Source organism: Fundulus heteroclitus, chromosome 3, assembly GCF_011125445.2.
Source record: "Fundulus heteroclitus isolate FHET01 chromosome 3, MU-UCD_Fhet_4.1, whole genome shotgun sequence".
In the NCBI taxonomy this organism is placed as follows: domain Eukaryota; kingdom Metazoa; phylum Chordata; class Actinopteri; order Cyprinodontiformes; family Fundulidae; genus Fundulus; species Fundulus heteroclitus.
The window spans coordinates 27,502,847-27,517,278 of NC_046363.1; the positions used below are offsets into that span (position 1 = coordinate 27,502,847).

Genomic DNA, 14,432 nt, shown 5'->3' on the forward strand with positions numbered 1-14,432 from the left:
TGGAGATTGTTTTTATTCCTTTAAACAATCTGGTTAAGAACAGATGATGATGTCATAGGTTTTTATTCTATGATTTCAGTTGATTGGAGTAAGGAGATCAGCCAAGAGATTAAGAAGAGACAATTCATATATTTACAAAAAATTACAACACCAATGTACTACAAAATTGCAGAAATCTCGACTAATGGTTTTCAGAACCAAGGAGAAGACAGTGGGATGAAGAAGAAACGGAAAAAGTGTATGTATGTGTGCTTGTGTGTATTGCATATAGATAGGTATATATTAACAAAATAGAAAATGGAGTGATGATAGTAATAGTGTATTTATCTGCTACACTGAAACCTTCAAGAGCATTAATGGTTATCTGAAATTGAGAATTAAAGGGTATACTTCTATAAACTGAAGAGCTTGAGCCTTTACCTTTTTAAATCTTTGCAACATTTAGGATTTAAACTAAATTAAATGGCTGTAATTGAAGTTTAATAAACTGTTGACTGCTGCTTGATTATATTTATTTGTTCAAGATTGAAAAAAAAAAACAACTAAACTACATCTGCTACTACATACAATAAATGCATCCATTTTTTTTTATAAATCTTTCAGTGTGAATGTATGCTTCTGCTGTAAAAGATTCAACTATTCTGCATATAAATATAACAGGGAGTGAGGCCACCATATGCATATATAATCACTTTGAAAAAGAAACACCACATTCACCTTTACCTTTAAGATTCATGATGGATCTTAATGAAAGTGATCTAAATCACTCATGGGAGATCAAAGATCAGTTTATCTCCCACAATCTCTTATGATTATCATTACAGAAAAAGCATAGTGCTGACCTCAGATCAGTGTTTGGGGAGACCGTGATCCAGCTGCCTGTAACTCAATCTTATTAGAGCGTTAAGTCATTACTGCATGTACACACGGAGGCCTCACAATGCAATTAGCCATTCACCCATCACACTAACAAAGCATGACTAATTAGTGGATCGCAGGCGCAAAGGGAGCAGAACAAAACACATTTAAGATCCCCTAAACACTCTGGCTGATAATCAAGTGTCAGGTACATATTAGACGTGTTTTTTTACCTGACTGAGCTGCTTTTGTACATATATTTTGTTTATATTTAGAGAACCGCATTACAGATACGTCTAGAAAAATGTTAAAAATGTGTCCAATAAAGTAAAAACTAAATAGATGCTCTCCTTAGGAAAACTTGTTTTCCGTTTCACCCATTAAGATGTTGAGGTGTTCCTGACTTGGTCACTCGCTGCACAGTCTGAGAGCTTTGGGCTCTTTGAGGGGGAAAAAAAAAAAGAAACAGATTATATTTGGTCCACTCTTACAAGATCAAAGAAAATAGTCTGTCAAGAACCTGGAAACATCTGAAAAATCTTGCTACAAGCATGCATACAGAAACACAGGCACACTGTCATACCACCACAGAAACAGCTCTTTGATTTCACCCACATTCTCTTTTTTTTTCTTTTTTTTTTGTCTGAGCGACTAACAGCTTGTACAGAAAATACCTTCTCAAGGTTAACTGACGCATTCAGCCGCACACCGCAAAAAAACACATTCACAAAGCCTCTTACTCGTAATTGCATGTGACAAAAGAAATGGAATGAGACACAGCACCACTGCCAATCATTAGAGAGAATCATATTTTATGAAGCAGTTCTCAGGAAGTAAGTGCAGCACTGACCCTCCAGCCCCACCCCAGACAGACAATGTCAAATAAACTAACACATTTGAATTAGGGCAAAGACCAGACCAGTCTGGGCTAGGAGCGACATCACCCTTCTAGCAACCCGCCGTAGCAACCTGTAAGTAGGCCTGTGGTGTTGGCAAGGTTACTAGAGCAAAACTGGGCCTTGTACGATGGGGAGAGCACAAGCTGCTTTCTGTGGGTATATATATATAATATGTGCCCCAGTCACAGCAACTGCAACAGAGTAAGCTTTCTGCAGGGCAGAATGCACACCCTAGACCTGATAGGCACTACATGTGATGCTCCTATGTTTCCTTGATATAGTTCATGGCCAGTTCAGCCAATGAGGACCCTGTTTGAGATCTGGAGCACCACACATATTGTTTACCAGGTCATGAGCCGGTAAAGAGAGGGGGGGGGATGAGCTTAAGGCTGCATTAGGCTCTCTTAGAAACTCAGGTCCTACACTGGCCTGGAGCGCACTGTTCTAGACTGGACTGTTTAAAGCATCCCTTTTGACCAAAGAGATAATCTAATAATTTAAAGCAGATTAGAACAAAAACACAAATCACTGAGAAAGCGAGCCAGAAAATGAAAACAAATTGATTTTGACAGCACTGAGATAAACTGATGGATGAGAAAAGGCAAGAGACGGGAGAAAAGAAATATGGAGGTATGTAAAATTCCAGAAAGACAACTCAAAACAAGCAGCTTATTCACTGTGAAGGTTCTCAGCTCCCCCAGGTGGACTCAATGTTACTCAGTGGACATGTTCAACGAACTGGAGTCACTATCGAATGATTTTTGCAGTGTAGGTGAAATTCACATGGGATGATCAGCCTACATAACACACTGAATTCGTTTGCAGCTGAGGATCACTGCCTGGTTCATGTGTGAATTATGTGGTAACATGCATGCACTGCAAATGTGTGTATGCATTTTTCAGAAACTGTGGAAGATGAAAAACAAGCAAAGGAGAGAGTCGCAAAGTCTAGCTGCAGTCCACTGCTGATTTGTGCTCAAGCAGTTAACCATGACTTTGCTGAAAGTGAAACATTGGGGGTCAAAGTTAGAAGCCATTTGAAAAATAAAGGCTAAATTGCTTTAACTTGTTTTAGTCCATCGGTGATTAAAAATAAATGCTTTTGGAATAACATGCAAGGCGGCATTACCTAACTAAGGGATTTAACATAATTTGACAAGGTGCAAACTACCTAACACATTCCATGTAAAACCAGTCCAGTCTAGATTTGCATTTAAAGCAGACAGGATGCTGCTACACTGCCTTGCAAAAGTATTCATAGCCTTTGAACCACATTTTGTCACGCTACAACCGCAAACCTCAAAATAATATATTTGGATTTTATGCGGTTGACCAAAAAAAGTAGTGCATAGTTGACAAGTGGTTACAAGAAATAATCTGAAAAGTGTGACCTGCATTCGTATTCAGCCCTCTTTAGACTGATAGCCCTTAATTAATTCAGTGCAACCAATTACTTCAGGTCTCATAAATTTGTCAGAGAATATTAGTGAGCAAACCGGTTTACTGACACTAAAGAGCAGATTAAAACTTCCCACACCACCTCCCTTTGACACATGGTAGTGTCAGCATCATGCTGTGGGGATGATCTTCTTTAGCAGGGACAGGTAAGATGGCCTGAGTTGATGGGTAGATGTACATAGCCAGGGCAATCCTGGAATATAAGCTGTCTGATGTTGCAAAAGACATGAAACTGAAGGAAGCGTTCACCTGGACAACAATCCTGAACATGCAGCCAGAACCATAATGGAATGGTTTAGATCAAAGCACATGTTTTTAAATGGCCCAGTCCAAACCCAAATCCAAATCAAATTGTGGCAAAACTTGGAATTCTGTGTTCACATATGCTATCCATCCAATCTGGTTGATGTTGAGCTATTTTGCTAGGAAGAAGAATGAGTAGAAATTGGGAGAGACTTGCTAGAAAAAAAAAAAAAAAAAACACTTGAATCTGTAGTTGTATTACAATGAGTTTTATGTCAGGGTATCAGAATAAATAGGGCTAAGGAAAAATGGGCAGCACACTTTACATCACTTTTATTTGTAAAAACATGTTAAAAACCATTTATAATTTTCCTTCCACTTCACAGTTTTGCACTGCTTTTTGCTTGTCTATCATATACAAACCCAATAAAATGCATAAATGTTTATGGCTGTAATGTAACAAAATGTGAAACTATCCAAGGGGTAAGAAAATTTCTGCAAGACACTTTTGTATAATGCCCCTCTGTATTTAGAAACGGTTCCTCCCAATTTACCAACCTCAACACTGTTCAAATATATTTGACCAGTACTTTGGATAACGTGTAGGACTTTATGATATATGACCTAGAACTGAGGCCCCACTTGCTTGCTGGTGGTGTGGTACAGCCCAGACTTGCTACAGTGGTGTGGTCGTCAAATACACACTTCAGTCACATCAGTACTACTAACATTGTTCATGAATTGTTTTATCAATCAATGAATTGATCATCATCATCGCCATCATCAACAATCAGTCAAAAAGGAGCAAGAACACAGTATCTACTGGTCTCTGTTTTTTGCTAAGTGAGAGACAGACAGAGGGATGATCTGATTTGAAAAGAACACAACTGAAAACAAAGGAAAGACCAAGATCAATGGATGTGTTAATTGACAGAGAGATGTGATCACCATGTGATTGAAATTAAAAACAGAAGTGGACGGTCGATAGGTTGTTAATGAAACAACTGACGAGAAGAGAAGAAATGCAGAAAACAAAAGAGACACATTCTGATGTGTGAAAAAGAAAAGAAATGTTATGTTAGGTAGTACTAGAGGTGTGACGGACTGATAGCCATAGTAGATACAGATGATTAGAGAGTTTTTGACTTTTACTCGTCTTTTTTGTCACAGGCACTAATGTCTTCACAGTCATATAGGAGGAATCAAAATTCAAAAATGATTTCAGTGTCTAGAATTGCTACAAAGCTAAAACATTTAAAACTATTTCATCTAACACTTCCTCCAAATATACCAAACTTAACTAATATATATATATATACCTGTATGTATATATATGTATATATTTATTTGTACATATATATTTCTTTATAGATTAATGATAGAATTCAAATGATGATTGAATACAATAAAATATCTCAGTTAAATCACAGTATAACATGGTACATTCTCAAAAACATAGTATATTTCAATATATTCTTTTTTCTCAGCATAAAATTAAATAAATAAAAATAAGCCAGAGGGTTTTTAAGAGTCATTTGTGTTCATGCAGTCACAGACTTAAGTATTAGTGCCTCAATAGAAATCAATAATGCTCAGTGACACACCAGGTTGAAGCCCTGTTAATTGTTTGAAAATAATTGTGTTCGACGACACAGGAAACAGTCGGACTGTTGCCGTGGTTTCCGCAGCTGGGGTGCAGAGTGAGCTTATTATCTCAACAGAAGGCGGCTTTCCTGGTTTCCTAGCATAACTTTCAACCCGACCTAAACCAACCCTCAAACCACAAATCTTGGCAATTTCATTCAGCGAAACATGCAATGAGTCTGGGGCTTTTTTCCAAATAATGGGAAACAGCAAAAGCATTTCTCTAAAAACACGTTTTTAAAAACGGCCCCACATAGAGGTACAAAAGAAAAGCAATCCGTGTGCAGATAAAAGGTATAGTCTGGCCTCTAGAAGGGCAAAGGAGTGGAAAAAAAGGGAAAGTGAAAAGGTCAACTAACCCTCCGATCTGTGACGACATGCACAAACACGATGCACAGCCCCTCGCATGGCAGGTCATTTCCCTCCCCTCTGTCCCATCCTTTGAGCCTTTATAAACAGCATCCAAAAACAAAGCTACAAAGTAAGTAGGTGTTCTTTTGCTACATCAGTTCAACGCTACATTCAACTACAATAGATGAATGGCTGGGCTGTGGCTGGTCTTAGTGTGAGATATGAAGTAGATATGCTGAAGTTAAGAAAATAGTGATGGCACAGCTAAAAGGTAGATGGCTTTTGGCACAGAAGGTACCATGCTACATGTCACTACCCTGTCTTTTACATGTAGCATTTCTTGTTTGAATTTGTCACCTAAAGTTAAGTGCTGTAAATGTTGGCCCTAGCTACCCTAATTCAGGTATTTGTTTAAACAAATATTTATTTTTCTTCCATTTCAAAAAATTACATCTGTGGGAATCTAATCAAAATCACTGTAACAACTATGCATCGTCAACAGGAAGAGATAAGATTAATAACATTAATATTCAAAATGAGAACATCCTGAGCATTGCAAAAGAGTTGCTAGCCTAAAGATTCCATATAAACAATTGTTTTCCATGAAACTGTTTACCCTTACCATTCAGCTGGTAACTTCTTCAGCTTACATTTGAAGTTTGTAGACTCAGGACCAAAAGAGACAGATATTTAATATATATGAAATATCCCATAAAGAAATGTTGCACTGTTTTTGTGGCTTTTCGCACCGAGAGCTACGGCGGGCAAGAGTCATTTTGTATCACCTAAACCGTTTTCAAAAACCACAGTTTTTTCACCAAAAGATCACCTTTGCATGTGGACAGGAAGTGCAGAAGCAGAAACAGAAATATCTCCGTTTTGCACAATAGCCAAGTTAGTGTGAAGAACAGGGTCTTAACAAGTAAAATACAACTACCAAAGATATGGCTAATCTAAACTGGGACCAAATGGCATATCTTATTTAAATCTTGTTTAAAAAGCAACTGGAATGATGTCCCACTGCATCCCTGTCATATTAAAGTTAGGAATATTGCTCAAAGTCAAACCATCATCTGATAATCTTGACAATGTGAGTTATCACCAACTGCATTCAGTGAAGGCTCAGCTACTGAATGTGCACCTGGAAACATTCACAGTAAGTCACTCTGTCTTATTTGCCAAAAATAAATAAGACAAAGCATATGATTATGTCAGTGTAAGTTTCTTGGTGTTAAACTCTTTAAGTCTTGGTTACAGTGAAATGTATTGTTCACACCAGCAACATTTATTATTGTTATGTGAAAAGCTGTATCAGCAAAATATGTTACCTTGAGATTGTGCATTTACAACTATGGCAACACATCTTAAAAAATACAATGAGGAATTGTGCTTCAGATAATACATCATCCACCAGCTCAGCCAGGACACAGTATGGTGGCAACATATAATGAAATCCAAAGAGGGTTTTAAAAATGTGCTGGGCTCCGAATAAACCCTGACTGGACACTTTCATAGAAGCAATTATGTTGAAAGCTGCACACTCTCTGTTATCTTTAATGAATCTAAACATATATGACAGATCTTAAGCCTCCTTCACCAATGTTTCAAAGACCGTATTTAAATATTATGCAGCCATCTAGTGCCAATTACGGATATTACACTAATCATCTCCTGAATCCACTTAAACTAGTCTGAGTAATGAGTTGTTCACATGTGGAGAGATTTTTTTTTTATTTTACTGAAGTTCAAAAACTTGGGGAAAATTTTGGCACTGCTTTTGAATCATTCCCACTTCCAACACTAGCCACATCCAGCCTCCTACTTATTAAAACACTAACACAGTCAGAGAAATATATTGATAGAATAAAAAGAAGGGGATGGGGAGAGAGGTCTGAATATAACGTAAAAGACAGACATAAAAAAAGATATTCTGCTACATGTCTTTTTTCTCCATGTTGTTATTCCTCCTTTGATGATAAGTTTGTCATTCAAATTCTTTAATACTTGGTAATATTTTCCAGTTGGACCGGAGGTGTCATGACAAGCTCCAATAGTGTAGAGAAAAAGAAGTTCCTGTTCAGTCTGACTGGTTAAAAGGGTTTCTAGTAAAACGTGACATCATATAGATGGTCCTGGGGTAGAGCTAGATGGGTCTGATCATGTCATGAGGCCAAAGGGCAAATAAGTAGCACTGTGCTCACTGTCCATTGAAATGTGAGCAGGCAGATAGTGAACGAGAGAGGTGACTGCATTGCTTTTCTTAAAAAAGGGAAGTAGAGGGAATAGTCTCTCTGACACCGAAAAGCAGTCCACCGGTCCAGGTCTAAAGCCATCAGCCAATGAGGACAGGAAGCCAGATGATGACTAAACACTGGCATCTTTTGAGAGAAGGTGGGTCTCTCCTCTTCCCACTCAAAGCCAGAGGGAGGGAGACGTTTTGAGCATATTGTATTTGTGTGTTTGTGTGTGGGTGGGTGGGTGCATGTATGTGTGTGTGGGTGCAAACATGACATCATTACTCACAAGTTGGAGACTACTGTTATCCACAGTTGTGATTTGGGGAGGGGAGAAGGACCGAAGATGACATCACAAAGCTCAGTTCTGAGCATAAGAGAAGTTCTGGGGTCGAAGTCCCCGGTGATGCAGCCTCACCTTCACTCTCTTCATCAAAGGAACCATCCAGACGGATGTAGCTCACCCTGGTGTGGCATCTCACTGTCGCCCTCATAAGAACGCGTACAATGGAGCGGGTGGCAGTAGTGTCGCTCTCACCGAGAGTATTGTTAGCAAAAGAGCCTCTGTTCATGTTTGTTCCTGTAGTGATGCTTGCTAACCGATTACCTAAGGTCACCAAGGCAGCCATATCTCTGGTGTTGTCCCTGGCTCCAGCTGCCATGGTACCGTGGTTTTCGGTAGCACTGGTGCTTGCTCCCACGTCTCCCTCTCTCCTCTCCCCCTGTCATACCTCGCTTTCCAAGCTGGAAAAGTGGGCTGATCCTCGACGTGAGCACAGGCTCTTGGCTTTGAGTGGTAGGTGGGGAGAGTAGAACCTCCGTGGCTGAGGCACAGAGCGCAGTCTCTGATACTGGAGTTTGGCACTGGCTGAAGCCTGAGCCTGACCGGCCATCCCTACCCCTGCTGGTGGTGAGACAGAGGCTGAGGAGGGTGGAGGTGCAATGGGCATGGGCAGGGAGGTGGGTGACATGGACGGCTGCTGTGGTGGTGACGGTAAGGGCTGTGGTGGATGGTCTGTAGGCTGTGTGTTGAGGCTGAGGTTAGACTGGCTGCCTGATTTGGCTTGACTGGAATCAGGTTTGGGAGGCAAAGGTTTGGGACGAGAGCCCCCGCTGAAGCTGTGGCAGTGGGGAAGAAGCTCTTCTTGGCTATGGGAAAGTGCTGATGCTCTTCTCTTGGAGTTAGAAGTGTGTGACCGGCCATGGGGATGTGGATAAGGATGTGGTTGGGGGTAAAGGCTACAAGAACACAGAGTTGCCCGTCCTGCCTCATCCAGTCTTTCCCTGCTTCTTCCTTTTCTCTTTCCACCTCCACTCTTCCACTTTTTTTCTCCCTTCACTGGAATTTTGTCCATCGACCAATATCGTCTAGGTGGAGGGAAGGCTGTTGGGGGTGGTGGCCACTGTGAGCTCAGCCCTCCACTACCTCCACCAGATGCCCAACCAATACCTGGTCCTGATCCCCAGGAATCAGCACCAATCCAGCCCTCTGCCCGAGTCCCTAAGGAATCATCCCGACTATTGATACTTCCCCCTTTTTCTCTGGAGGGATAGGTACCAAAGAACCAGCCTCCTCCACCTATGCCTCCGATCCCAGTGCCAGTGCCTCCTGCACTTTCTTCCCAATATCTTTCAAAACGACCAAATTCTCCCGAAGAACCCTCATCCGAGTAGCTGTCCTCCAACCTTCCCCTGTCCCTCTCAGACTCAGAGACAGCCCCTCTACCTACCCTCCTTCCTCTGTCCTCTCCCCGCTCCCTTGGTCTATCCCTCTCGTCCTCTTCCACATCATCATCAGCATCATCATCATCTTCATCTGAGTCCCATTCATGGAAAGACAGCCCTTCCCTTGTCTGTGCTTTTTCTTTTTCATAATGCATCAACAAAGGACGTCTCTCTCCAACTCTACCACTATCTTCTCTGTCAATCCCTCCACTTTTTCGCCGCTTAGATGATGGAAGAAGTGGGTGGAGGGATACTGGAGTGGCACTGGTGTTATCTCCTCTCCCATTCATCCAAAATTTAACAGATGCAGGGAACTTATTAGAGTTGGAGTAGCGCTTATTAGGAGTTCGACGTCTAGAATGAGAATGGGAGGACTTGGGACGTCTTTCTTTGCTTCTTCCACTGTCGTCCTCATCTCTATCATTGCCATCTTCCCCCCTGCCTCTTTCTCTGTCTCCTTCCCATGAATCTCGTCCCTTCTCTCCAAACGTGCTCCCATATTGGGCAGAAAATGAAGAGTAGTCCTGTATTCCTTCATCTCTTTCTCTCTCAGCATCTCCTTCTCTCTCTTGTTCTACATCTCCATCTTCAGGCTCAGACCGCTTTCCCCCAGTAGATTTTTTCCTCTTCTTTGTTTTTAATGCCTTCTTCTTCTTCTTTTTCACCTTCCTTCGTTTCCTTTCTCTCTCCCGTTCTCTTTCCCTCTCCTCTCTCTTTTTCCTCTTTTTGTTCTTTTTCTTTTTCTTCTTCTCTTTCTCCTTTTCTTTCCTCCTCTTCTTTTCTCTTTTCTGCCTTTCAGTCTCTCCACCTGTTCCACCCCTCTCCCTTTCACTCCAGCTTGCCCACCACTCTTGGAGCTGAGACAGTTGGCTCCCCCCTCTTTCTCTTTCCCGTTCTCTTTCTCTGTCACCCCAAGATGTGCGTGGTTTCCTGGGGGGAATTGGTGGTGGCAAGCGCCCGTGGCTGAGGGAACGAGGTCGAATGATTGATCGCTCTCTCTCTCTTCCTCTCCCAAGGAGAAGGCTTGACTCTTCTGTCAGATCTTCATCATCGTCATCGTCCTCACCATTTATTCCTCCTGTCCTGTCTCGTGTGCTCCTGGAGGAGCTGTAAGAATATGTGGGAGAGGTGGAGCGAGAAGATGAGGCAGATGAAGACGTTGATGTTGACGAGGTGGTTGACGTAGAGGACGAGGACGTATAGTGCAAAGATGCAGAAGGAGAAGGAGGGGTATAGGAAGGGCTGAGTGGAACTGGTATGGGAAGTGAGAGTGGAGGAGAAAGTGGGCGGGACCTCCTTCCTCCTCCTTCCCTAATTCCATCTCTTGCTCCTCCCCTTCGCCCCAGAGGCAGAATGTTCTCATACAGTGGCCCTCCAGGCTCTTTGGGCTTCTTAGGCCTCCGCTTTCTCCAAAAGGATGAAGGGAGAGGGGGAGAGGGATGTGGCAGTGGAGGTGTAGGAGGGAGAGGGGCCTGACTCTTAGGAGGCAGCCTGGGGGTGCCCAGAGGTTTAACAGGCCCTTTCCCCTGACCTCCACTGCCACCTCCCACCACCCTCTTCCCCACCCCTTGGTCCATGCTCTTCTCAGAATAGAAGGCCACACTCGCTGGAGGGGGTTGGGGGTGGCCCCTTGGCATAGTCTTGGGGGTCTGGGACCCTGCTTGTTGATCCATGCAGGACCCCAGTCCCTCAGGGTCAATGGGACCATAATATCTCTTATAGCCATCGAGTCCCCCACCCCCTCCAGCAGCTGTAGCCCAAGTTTGTGGAACTTTCTGAGCAAACGGCCCCATGTCAGTGATGCCCCCTCTTACAGCCATGGGGTTGGTGGCTGTAGCAGTTTTAGGCAACCTCCAGCGATCCACTACTGCCAACCTGCGATCAGGCCTGGGCAGGAAAGTGGAGCAAGGGAGGGGGGCACCAGCAATGGGGGGGTTAGAAGAACCCAGTGCTGACCCAGAATGCACCACAGTGGGAGGAGAGCCTGGTAGAGGTGTTTTGTAGACAGGCGGTGGTTGCTGCTGTTGTGGTTGTTGCTGCTGTTGCGCCATTGCAATTGCTGGGTTGGTCATAGTAGTGGAGACAACATGTGGCTGCGGTGGAACAGTAACCATTGCTGTGTGGTGGTGTGAAGGCAAAGATTTAGAACCACCTGGTGCAGTTTCATCCTCAAAGCTGCAGCAGCTGTACATGCCCTAAGAGATAAAATAACAAAATGATGGATTAAGTTCTTGGAAAAAAAACTGCTCAAGTGATTATTCTATGATCATTCATGTCAACAAACTATGTTGCCTAACAAATTATACAGGGCTATTTTCTATATACAGCCATAAGTTATGATGCTAATGGAGATGAATTGATATAAATGAAAACAAAACAAACAACAAATCTAAAACATCTATTTTTTAAGAGAAACTTACTAAAAGCATAATCAAGTATATAACTTTCCAGGAAATACCCTGCCTTTTGCCCAATGACACCTGGAGATAGGCACCAGCCCCTCACCACACACACCCCTGCAACCCTGGATGGATAAGCGGGTATAGATAATGGATGGATGGATGGATGGATGGATGGATGGATGGATGGATGGATGGATGGATGGATGGAGGAATGGATATACTAAGTCTACTCTTTACATTTTTACCAATAACTTTCTTTAACAGATGACAATAGTTTCTTACCTACAGGGTCTTTTAAGATATTAATTGCCTTGAACTTTTCCATATTTTACAGGAATCAACTTCAAACTTTTGTGCGCTTTATTGGGATTTTATTTGATAAACTAACACAGGGTAGCGTGTAACTGTAAAGTGTACACTAAAGTGTAGTGTAACTGTAAAAGAGACAGATACATGGTTTTAAAAACCTTCTTGCAAATAAAAATTGTAAGAGTCTATCACACTCTTTAGGTGGATAAAGATAAAGGATAGAAAGGGCAGATATACAATTGTAGAGAAGTTTAAAACAGGTTTAGATTGTAAAACAATTTAATAAGACTCACAGAGACTCTGTGAATGAAACAATTATTAGGCATGCACTCCACAAAGCTTTATGGATAATTGGCATGAAGAAAGGCAGTGTTGAATAAAAGTCAAACAATGTCATGTGTCTAGTTTGGCAAAAGCTGCATTGACTACACAGTGATCATGTGGAAGAAAATGCTCCGGTTAAGTGATGCCAAAATTAACATTTCTGGTCTGCATAAAAAAAGAACTGTATGTGCATAGGGAACACTGCACAGCACCCTGAATCAATCAACGTTGTCTAAAATAGTGGTGGCAATTTCAAGCTGTGTGAATGCTTTTTTCGGCACGACCATGGAAGCTGGTGCGAGTTTATAGGAAGATCTATAAAACTAACTACAGTAACCTTAAAAATTGTTGCAGGGTCTTAAATACATGAACCTGAGAGAGAGAGCTTCAGCTTCCAGTGGAACAACACCAAACATACTGCTTTTTGGTTTTATTCAGGTTATCTTTATGTGATACGGAAATGTGTTTGATAATTTGAAACATTTATGCGTTTCAAAAAAGAGAAACCACACAAAATTTGGTGCAAGCACATTTTCACACCCCAGTAGATATATCTATTCTTTTAAATACAAATTGTGAATGTGTCATGTTAGTGAGTGTGGCATGAGCAAAATGGGTTTTAATGGTGAAAATAAGAAAAAAATCAGCAGCAGTGATGCTTACCCTGCTAATTGCCAAGAGAAAGTCCAATTTGCCGGAACTAGTGGCCATGCAGTGGCGCAGTTTCCAGTAGACTAAATGTTCCCAGGCAAACACCAGCAAACTGAGGCCCATAGCCACCAGCAGCATGTAGAAGACCCCAGCCATGTTGTCAATGTCCAGTTTACTGCTCATCACCTCAATTTTGTCATTATGGCAGATACCTGACAGCCAGAGGCGCTCCAGCATCTCAATCTCATCTGGGAAGGGAAAAAAAAAGAACAAAAGGTTAAAATGATGGTGGACAAAGAACTACAGAAAACAAGGAAACAGAAAATAAAGATAAAAATAACAGAAATAGAACAATAACAGTTACATCTTAAATTTGGCTTTGAATTTCTAAAATAAGTAAATGTGATGTGTAACGTTGCTTTGAAAAAAAAAAAAGATTTACACATTTGAATAGATATTTGGAGTCAACAAAACAATCCACATATTAGTATGTGTTGTACCAAGAGCTGTGGTCTGTAGTTTTGGACATAAGGACAGTGAAAGTTTGTCTTGGCATCCAAAAATACTTATTTAAAGCTAAGTTTTTTTGGATGGGTTCTGGTATTCTATGAGCAACAATGTATTGCATCCAAGCAGTGCTTTGCAGCTGTGAAGTTATACACACTGATATTGCAAAATGTAATTGAAAGTAATATATTGAGCAGCTCTAACTACATCTAATCATTTTATTGTTTAGAATGGTGTTCAGCGGGGAATACAGTGTCTGTCTGTTTATTTTTGTGTGTATGCAGCATGTGTACAGCAGAAGAAATAGTCAGCCTAGGACTGAAATAATGTGAGAACTGCTAAAGAATAAATTGAAATCAGCTGGTTCAATAGTTGGGCTAACCAGTAAGCTGTTGTACATACATGCTACGTGTAGTTTGTCAACTCTATTTTTAGTGTTACCTTAATAGCAGCGATGGATGGATGGTTGGAGCAATCATTTCATGCTCAAAAAATATTTGTTGCTGAATTATTAAGTTGAAGTCTGTTTAGAGGTCACATGTTGTTCAGCTTCCTTTAAAAAAACAAAACACCGTTTGATTTGGCTCTAAATCACAACCTGCGAATCAGGCATTTATGTCAGCATCATAAGTCGTTCACGGTGTACAGTGGGTTTTCCTTAGTTTATTTAATTTCTTTTTTTGTATGTGTCCCTCACAGACATGGTGGGAATTTCAGGGGTGGAAAGTAAGTAAAGTAAGTAGTGGGAGGTAACACCGTTACCCATGTTACCCCTTGGTGTCAACAAAAAATATCCTCCCCATCAATTTACCATCAGAAATAAGTGA

At 41.4% G+C, this 14,432-nt stretch overlaps 1 protein-coding gene across 1 annotated transcript in view; it reads right to left on the reverse strand.

Moving 5' to 3' along the window:
* Positions 1–1,653: 1,653 nt before the first annotated feature.
* LOC105934932 (glutamate receptor ionotropic, NMDA 2D) overlaps positions 1,654–14,432 on the reverse strand; it is a 107,521-nt gene continuing 94,742 nt past the window's right edge. Inside the window, exons 15-16 of the mRNA XM_036135012.1 lie at positions 13,111–13,346; positions 1,654–11,607 (exon numbers count right to left, since the gene is read on the reverse strand). Of these exons, the coding sequence (XP_035990905.1) occupies positions 8,413–11,607; positions 13,111–13,346 (3,431 nt within the window). The 3' untranslated portion in view covers positions 1,654–8,412. The remainder of the gene's footprint in view (positions 11,608–13,110; positions 13,347–14,432) is intronic.